This window comes from Hetaerina americana, unplaced genomic scaffold, assembly GCF_022747635.1.
Source record: "Hetaerina americana unplaced genomic scaffold, ioHetAmer1.1.p SCAF_9, whole genome shotgun sequence".
NCBI classification, from domain to species: Eukaryota; Metazoa; Arthropoda; class Insecta; order Odonata; family Calopterygidae; genus Hetaerina; species Hetaerina americana.
The window spans coordinates 28,701,614-28,711,396 of NW_027287538.1; the positions used below are offsets into that span (position 1 = coordinate 28,701,614).

General features: G+C 41.2%; 1 protein-coding gene across 1 annotated transcript; it reads right to left on the bottom strand.

Annotated features, from left to right (window-relative positions):
- Positions 1-7,665: 7,665 nt before the first annotated feature.
- Positions 7,666-9,565, bottom strand: LOC139699038 (uncharacterized). Its single transcript, XM_071598041.1, has 3 exons — positions 9,557-9,565; positions 8,198-8,398; positions 7,666-8,112 (listed from the first exon to the last, which is right to left on the bottom strand). Exons 1-3 carry the CDS (start codon positions 9,563-9,565, stop codon positions 7,666-7,668), a joined length of 657 nt encoding a protein of 218 aa, XP_071454142.1.
- Between the last annotated feature and the right edge of the window lie 218 nt (positions 9,566-9,783).

Below are 9,783 nucleotides of genomic sequence, written 5' to 3' on the forward strand. Positions count from 1 at the left end.
ATTCCTGAGGTCTCTTGGATGCAATGTTTACATGCTTGAAAATATGCGTACTTCTGAACTGATTAAATGCTTTCTGTTCGCCAATGAAAATTTAGGTCCCCTAACCCTATCATTTTATCTCTAACTCTATGGGACTGTGTGTAGGCGTTCGTGTCAAGAAATAGCAAAAGAAATAATTCTCTAATCCGTTTTCAATCATTGCTTTGGATGCTAAAATCGAAATATTTCCTCTAACAGTCTAATAAATAGTTTATAAGTGAATTCTATTCTTGGGCTTGAATAGATTTGACTGAAAATCAGATTGAACCAGGAAAGTTTTATTTTACCTAATCTTACGCATCCTGAATTCTGCTGCATAAAAGTGGAAAATCATTTTATTTAGAGAGAAATTCTTAGGAACTTGGGAAAGGGAATACTACAGGCAACTATTATCGTCTTTTTAACAGATGAACATTCCAAACATATGCCTTGAATTTGCCTGCCATGTCCTATGTATTCTCTTCTATGATTTATTATTCAGACGGATATTCCTTCTATGAGTCCTTGGTTTCTCCACCGCATTAAGTGTCTACATAAGGAAATATGATTCAGTCCGCCAATTAAATAATCAAGACTGAGTTATCACAATATAAGACAATTATACTGCCAAATAGATAGTCAAGTATTCATTTTTCCCAAGCACTTTATGCGACATCAACTAAAGTGGGAAACATTAAGACGGAGATAGTTATGCACTGGCGGAAAAGGTTAGGAAAATGCAAGTCACATTCCCCCTTCTATTCCCTTAATTTTTAAATTTACGGACACTGTGTAAAATTTTTTGCAAAATATAGAGGTATGTGACCAGTCAACGACTGGGGTCCTAACGCTCCTCACCACGAGCCCATGGGCCGTGTAGCGGGATATCGTTTAAATAAATTTCTAAATCTAATTAATTTGTGAATTGTCTATTCCGCATGAGTGGAATACTACCTGATAGTTGTGGACTGTGTCGCATGTTAGCCTACCCTTTTTGATGGCATACCTTATTTGTGTTCTTAGTGTAGTCAGTGAACTGGTTAATTTCAGCATTACAGATGTAAAATGTGTAACGGATGCAACATGAATGGCGTCCGGTCACCTCCTTCCTCCAGTTCTCCATTCTACTGTATTCAATGTCAATTCCCTCAAACCCTGATACCTTCTCTACATAGGACTAATTAAGAAGAACGTAAATACGTTCTTCTTAATTAGTCCTATGTACTTGTGTCTTGCTCTTCCTCGTGTAATCTTCCCTTCTATTAAATTCATGATCAATCCATTGTGCCTCAACGTGTGTCCAATCCAACTGTTTCTTCTTTGCCGTAGAGTTCTCCATATGGTCCTATCGTCTCCTGCTCTTCTATACACGCATACTTCCCCGTTCCTTAGCCCTAGGTTCTTTGAACGTAGTAATTATTTCTTCTTCATGAATGCGTTCTTAGCTTGGCTATTCTTCGCTTGATGTCGGTCGAACTTCTTCCTTCCCATTTAATGCTGCTGCCCAGGTAGATGGAGTCCACTTGCTCTAGTTTCACCTCTCGAATTGTGATGTCTGCATTCAGCTTCTCTCTTCCACGATCAAGTATTTTAGTTTTCTACTTGTTGATGTTCATATTATATTCCCCCAGTACTCAGTCCATAGCAATTGGAGTTGCTTGAAGGTCCTCTCGCGTTTCCGCCACTACTGCGATGTCATCTGCAAACCGGAGCATATTGATTTCCTCTCCATTTACCTTGACTCATTTGATACTTAATTGTTATGTTTCAATTATTGCCTCATCCAGTTACACGATGAATATTGTTGGCGAGTGGTTTCATCCTTGTCTTACTCTTTGTTTATCTTGGCTTCTATTTTTCTTCCATTTTTCGTTTAAATTAAATTATTGTAACCTGATTCTTGTAGAGGTGATGCATTATTTTTCCGTCGTTGTAGTCCAATCCAAGCGCTTCTAGTAGCTTGAACATCTTGTTCCATTCGACGTTGTCGAAGGCCTTATCCAAGTCCACGAATGCCACTTATAATGGCTTATTTAAGTGTGTAATTTTTTCGGCCATAACTCACAAGCTGAGAATTTCCTCTCTTTCTCTTCGGTGTTTCCTGAATTCGAATTGGATTTCTGAGAGGTTTCCTTCTATCCTTCGATCTATTTTTCGGCTAATTCCCCGAGCAAGGATTTTTTATGCTTGAGTCACCAGGCTCAATGTTCTGTGTTCTTCGCATTTATCTGTTTTCGGTTTCATCGGTATTGCAATCATTATACTTTTCTCGAAGTCTTCTGGCATCTTTCCGCTGTCGTAGCTATTTTTTTATTTTTCCATAGAGGACATTCTTCGCTTTGACCCCGAGTGCCTTGATTATATCTTCGTTTCTTTTGTCAAATCCTGGTGCCTTGTTGTTTCTCAGATCTGCCACGGCTCTCGTATTCGCTTCTTAATATCTGCGGACCCCAAGCGTCTTTACCTATCAGGCTTTCATCTTTAATTAAGCCATCTTCCAGTGGCTTGGGGGCTTGATAGAGTACTTAAATGTATTCTTTTCATCTATTCCCAATGTCGTTATCACCTATTAGTATTTTTCTATTAGCGGCTCGGATGTTTTACGATTTTGTTTTTCTTTCCCATAATTGACTCTTCACTCGTTTATAAGCCATCTCGCTATTTCCCTTTTTCATGTTGTCATTGATTTCCTTGCTACAGCTTTCTATTCATTTGCCTGTATGCACTCTCGTATGACCTGGTTCCGCAACTGTTTATAGAGTTTTTCTTCACTTTCATTTCTTGGATTCTTGTATTTTCTTCTTTCGTCTATGAGACCCCTTATTTGAGCTGTTATCCATGACTTCTTAGGCATTTCCCCCTTATTCACAAGCAGCTCATCTGCAGCTTTGTTAATTATATTCTTCATTTCTTTCAATAAACGCTCGTCCTAGTATTTCCTCTTATTTCCCTTTCGATGGCCGTAGTGAACTTTTCTCTTGCGCTCTTTTCCTCCATTTTCGTTGTGTTCCATCTGGGTTGTTGTGTCTCTTTCTTCATCTTCTTGTATCGCAGTCTGCCGTCCATGATCACCGGGTTGTGATCGCTATTTATATATGCGCCGGGGTAGCTCTTGAGCGTCTTAACTTGGTTCTTGTATCTCTACCTGACAAAGATATAGTCAATTTGGTATGGTGCATTGTCTCCAGGAATTTTCCGTGTGTGTATTTTTCTCGGATGTTGATCGAAGATGGTATTTGTCATTACCATGTACTTCTCGTTGCAGAAATCTATCAGGCTTTCTCCCGCAACGTTTCGTTTTTCCAATCTGAAATATCCCACGCTACTTCCCTCTCGCCACAGCGTTCCAATCTCCCATCACTATGAGGTTTTCCATCCCTTCTACTATTCCAAGAACCTCTTCTAGTTTTTCGTATACTTCCTCATCTGAATAGCTGGACATCGGCATATACACCTGTACTATCACTGTATCCGTAGGTTCTGCCTCTAACTTTATCATCAGTATCCTTTCATTATATTGCCAGCACGACACTATTTTTGTTGCCTATTTCTTCGTGGGTACGATGCCTACATCTGTAGTTTTCTGGTCGTCTCCCAAATGGATCACCCTGTAGCCGTTGCTTCAGAAGTCTTTCGCCCCCGTCCACTTAATTTCGCTCACTCCCAGGATGTTTATCCCCAGCCTGTCTATCTATATCTTTACATTTTCTCATTCCCCTCACACCCCTAATGACCTAACGTTCCATATCCCTATTCTGAATTTATCCTCCTTGACTGATGTTAGACTCCGAGTTGTCCGCTCCCGGAGATCCGATTGGCGGATTATTTTACCTTCGGAAGATTTTACCGGGAGGAGTGCCATCCTGTCATACATAATTTGGACGTAAGGCTGTATATTCTACTAATAATAATGTGATGGTTTCCCGCTGCCTTCCATACCGCAGTATTGCGGCCGATACTGTGAAATTCACTCTTGCCCGCAGCTGCGGCAGGTGATGCCGGGGCGACCCACCCGGTCTGCGTCACCAGTGCCTAATGGTGAAACTACTACCTTTCAACATGGGTTGAGGGTGGCTTCTTATTAGGAGTCTATTTTTCTCGTTGCCTCGTTTCGAAATACCAAAATTGTATTTTCTGTTAAAGTGTGGTTGCCTCATTCCGAAAAAGTATTAACTAATTTTTTCTAAGCTGAGAAATTGTCGCCTTGCATGGGAATCGAGCCAGCGATCTTCGGCTCCACCAGCAGACACGGTACTTCTGATTTACCCCCGCTCCTAAAAATTTACTTATTAGCAGTATCGCCATAGCAATATTATAGAGGTAAAGACATTCATGCAGAAGATCAAGAAAATTATACACTTCTCTTCAATGAATTGATTTTTATAAATTTATTTAGAAAAACGACTTAAAATCAGTGCAACTTAAAAATAATGCAACCTTAAGGAAAACATAATTATTCTCGCTTTATTGCATTACCACCAGACCAATTATGTCATTTCACAGGTAGCATCGTTCCTTTGTTTGCCTCTTCCATTTTCAATGTTCATAAATTTTAACAAACACTCCACAGAGATCAAAAATAAAAAATACTTTAACAACTATTGCACATACCGTTTCGGAAAGTAACATTGAGAAATACAACAGATTACTATCTCCGTCGAAAGAAGATATGATGGCGAGTCCCCAAACTCGTTCACCGTGATCATTCCGCCAATCCTCATTCAACTTTTTTGTCGTAAATTCCTTGTTCCAGCACACAAAACCATCCCATCAAGGGTCTGTGAACCTGACTCCCATCTGCACTCATTGACAGTTCTTGTCGTCGATGTGCAGCAGGCGTTGAAGTCACTGAGTTTTTGAGCCGGTGACGTATACCCATGCCGGAAGACCGTTTCTCCGAGAAGGGCGTAGTTTGGTTTCGTCCATAGGCAGGAAGCCGGATAAGGAATTACAATGGAAGGTCCATTAGGAAAGCACCTTGCAAACCTCAGAAATTCTGGGGCCTCTCAGCGAGTTCACCATTGTCTTTCGGTGGACAGAACACTCGCTTCGGTGAAGGCTTTCACCTGGTTTTGGGGTCCGTATACAAATATATGTTCACAAAGGGTGGCATGCATACACATTGAAAGGATATCACACATATTTCCGATATTGCGATGAGATTTTTACGCAATGTATTACTTATGGAATTTGAATATTGCACTAATGTTTCCAACAGATTTAACCCGTTAAATCCAATATCTTTATCCTCTCCGTAAGTCCAGTCTGCAAGATCTGATATAAACAAAACATTTAAATTAATTTTATATCTTTTGTTATCAATGATAGGGGTACGAGAAGACCTTCAACTAGCGCAGTCAAAGGAAAAGAAAAGCTCAAACCTATTAAAATAGTAAAAGATGGCCTTGTATTATCAGAAGATATGCCTCGAAAGCTCGTTGAAGCTACAAAAAATGTTGCAGTAAGACAGGGAGAAGATGAAAGGGAATCAGAACTGTTATATAAACTTTTAGCCCTGAAATAGCCCTCAAATTTAAATGAACTCATTGCAGGGATGAAGATAGACTAGCGAAGAGTAAAAAACCGGAAAGGAATGCCCAACGAGTGAAATCAAATAAGACGTGAACCTTTATTTTAAAGTTTAACAGCGTTAATGCTTAACCATCCACAGAATATTTCTGGAAATTACTTTGGCTGCTGTCTAAATAAGACAGTGTCCTCTAGCGTTATGATTATTTGGAAATCATGAAATTATTTTGGATCCGATAGCTCAGATTGACTAATATTTTGTCGAAAATCCAGTATAATTTCCGGGGATCGCAAACAGTGGTATTTTGGTTCCTCATGCAATGGTTGATCATTTAAAATACATTCCATTCTGTGGTTTCTCTTAATTTTTACACGTTTTTATGCGATCCTCTTTCTAATACATTTTCCTCAATGGAGGCCGAAATCCAATTTCTTAAATACTCTAATTGGAAAATTTAAGTTGAAAAGGCTTTGAAACAAATTTTCATTAATTTTTTAGTTACCCTTGGAACTTATACTGAGTCGCTGTTTCCGTTTGTCTGAGGAATGTCACTGAGGATTCTACTTCTTGTGGAAAAAAAATCAGAATAATTGAAGTACTTTCAATTTTTCTAATTTGTATCCATGCACCATCCAAGTTACTGAGATTTGTTCATGATTTGACGAAGCTTCACCTTCTTTAAACGTATGGGTATGGTAGTGATAATGAATTGACGTGATACACGTAATATTTTATTTGAATTATGGTAAATATTGAAAATGAAAATTTAGCATTAACAAGAGGAGAATTAATTAAAGTGACAATACAGTGTAAAAATGTCTATTTTATACAAATGAAAATTTAAAGATGATGTTTGAAACGGAGTAGGATTGGAACTATAAATATCAGTCGTCCATTTTACTATGGCCATTCAGGCTTCCAATTTAAGAGATGCTTTATCAAATGCAGTGGGAATGTCAAACTTGGTAATTTTGGCATGCTAATTACGAAAGATTGGTAGTGGAGTTAATAATAATAAAAGTACGTTCAACAAACAACACATTTGAGAATTTTAAGTGATTCAAAGGATTTCATTTTCCATGCTTGGTAAAACAACTCAGCAGCGGTGGTGATTTTGATTAGAAATTAAGCAAATATTTTTTCATTATACATACTATTGAATCTAACCGTGCAGAATAATACTGTATGATCCTCAGTGCTGCATAATCATGTATTACATAGCTGCATTTAGATTTTGGGCACACATTTGATCTAAGACATCCTTCGCGATTGTCAACAGCTATTATTGCTTGATTAAGATGCATTCGGGTGGCTATAACTTAGAGTTTACTTCTCAGTGCACGGCAAATTGACGTATGTAATGCATCACACTCAGTGATATTCCTCGAAAAATATTCAATTTTATGGATCGTTTGGCTGTATCAAGCCTGTCTGAATTTTGATGATTCGATAATTCCATATAATAGTCTGTTGCCACTCAACTATGTGCATTCAATGGAGCTACTCTTTATATTGACCAAAATGACCTTTACTGCGCTTTACCGAAACCTCCAGAAAGTTTGAGATATGAATTTATTTAACTTTGTGGACCAAGTTTCATCGAGATTTCTTTCATTCCTTGAGATGGCGTCATAGGACGAAAGATACTCTTGCACTATAGGGAACGAACATAGAATTAATCATTTTAAGTTTAATCCTTTGAAGGAATCCCTTAAAGATTATTCATGGAGAAAGGTAACGCGAGGAATTCATTGTGGATGAAAAACAGAAACGAGCAAGCGGGGAAGTATCACGGGGTGGGGATACGTCTGTCGATTTCTTATGGATCCAGATCCACAGCCTCGGGGCTTGTCTCCGTCCTGCTTTTCGCCAGAACGCTGAACACTTAACCCTGGCTAGTGTGAGGTCTGACTCAGTCCGGAGACTTTCTTCTTCCTCCCCCAAACCGCTATCCTCGCTGACGCTCAGCGGTCGGAGGTCGGGACGGAGGATCGCGGCGGCGGTGACACCGAGGGATGACCCCTCCGCGGCGCGGGCCGCGCGATCCCGCCCCACCACGGGGACCCTCCCGGTCGCGCCGGGGCCGCGTGGCCCGTGGGCACGACCGGGAGCGGTCTTCATATGACGTGGGCCGCCGGGGGCGTGACGGGCCTCGGGGTGAGCTCGCCCATTCCCGACTCCGCCCTCTCTTCCACCTCCACATCCTCCTCCTCTTCCTCCTCCCCACCTGCGTCATCCCCCGGCTGCGGCGGCAGCTCCTCTTCGCGGGCTGCGGCCCCCGCCTCCGCTTCCGCTGCCCTTGGCGAGGAGGACGGGGGCGGGGCGGGCGACCGCCGGATGCAGGCGCAGGGGAGGAGCGGGCAGTGGGGGTGCAGGGACGCGGCGTAGTGGTGGTGATGCTCGAGGTGGTGGTGCTGCAGAAAGGGTGCGTAGAGGGAGGTGAGGGAGGAGGGGGTGCTGCCGTCCTTCCCATCGTCCCCCGGGAGTAGCTTGGCCACGTCGAGGAAGTGTGGCGGCGGAAATGGCGAGGGGAGGTGTGGGCGGAGGTGGGACAGGAGTGATGCCTTGTCGAAGAGGGACGAGGGGAAGGGGTGGAGGGAAGGTGGTGGGGGTGGGGGCGGTGGGGGAGGAGGGGGGGCGAGGAGGGGCCCCAGGAGGTGGGGCAGGGAGAAGGGATGCGGGTGGTGCGGGTGAAGGGGGTGCGGATGGTGGGGCATTGGGTGGTGCGGATGGAACTTGGGGCCGGACGCGGCGGCAGCCGATGCCGCCTCCTTGGTCTTCATTAGCAGGGATTTGGGCTTCCGGCGGGGGCGGTACTTGTAGTCCGGGTGCTCCTTCATGTGCAGAGCCCTGGAAAGACGGAAAAGAATAGTTTCACTTAGGGAAAGTAGTACTAAACGTGAATTTCCTTGCTAGCTCAGTTTTTAAAGATTTTTCCGAGTAGCAGATTTCATGCACATGTATGCATATCGTATATCTCACATGTTGTGTAGGGAAAATGAAGAGTTCGGAATATGGGCTAGGTTTCCGGCTGCTACAGTTAATATTTAAGTGCGTCCAACATTTAAAAAAAGGTGAGTTATTTTTAACACTCTTATGCACAGGAGGAAAGTTAATTTCCGAAGGAAACACTCCAACGTTTAATTTAAAAAAACTATCGTATATTTAGTAGTATGTCATACTCATTAATCAAAATAGAGTGGACTTAGGAAAATCGATTTGACATTGTAATTAATTTAAGGCCAATAACCAAAATAGTGACCCGCGCACCCTAATCTTCCACTTTGAATGTACATAACATAAAAATCACTTATTTTCCGAAAAACGGGATTGTATTGTATTGCCCCACGCGGTTCTTTCTGAAAACTGTTTTACCTAACTAAAACATTTAAATAGGAACTATGTGGAATCCTCCATTGATTAATTAAAAATATAAGTTAAATAATAAATAGCTATGCGTTCCTTTCTATTGTCATTAATGCGATGATCAACCTTTGTTAAAAAGTGTAAACGTTAAACATGAAATAGGAGATCTAAATGGACGTTCGACTTAATCTTTATGTATGGTGTGCATTGCGAAACTACCTTTGGGAACACCACCGATATTGAAAGTCAAAATGACATTTAAATTCAACATGTGGAACTTACAATTCAATTCGTATGCCTAAATGGCGTAGTAAAAATAATTTTTAAGATTGGAGAAAGTAATAAACAAGCGATAAACGTTTAAAATCAACGTTATATCCGCGATATTTCATTCAAATCTTCAGAATGGGCGATGAGGTAGTTCCTTATTAGCTTCTAGATATGCTCTAATTGTACTTAGGAGTGAAATATACGAGCAATGAATTGGAGGTAAGGTTTTTCTTGTACCATTGTTAGGTTGATTAGACTGGAGATATTATGGTTGCAAAGTGACTATAGAAACTAATAGCCTACAAAGGGAAAATATAAGGGAAAAACTACGTAGTATTCAAATCCATGTTCTTTAGGCTCTAGTTTTCTTACTTTAACCATGTGATCTAATCTGTTGATTCGTTTTGGGTCCCCAAAATGCCACCTACGTCCGAAATCATAACTCTTCCTTGCTTATACCAATGGAACGTTATAAAAGTAAGTCATTTAAGGACTACTATCCTTAACATGGAACAATGAAAGGTAGTGGCGAATAAAAAAAATATAAAGGGAGCGCGGCGAGATTTTTGGGGTGGGGGTGGTAGTAGTGGGTGAGGACG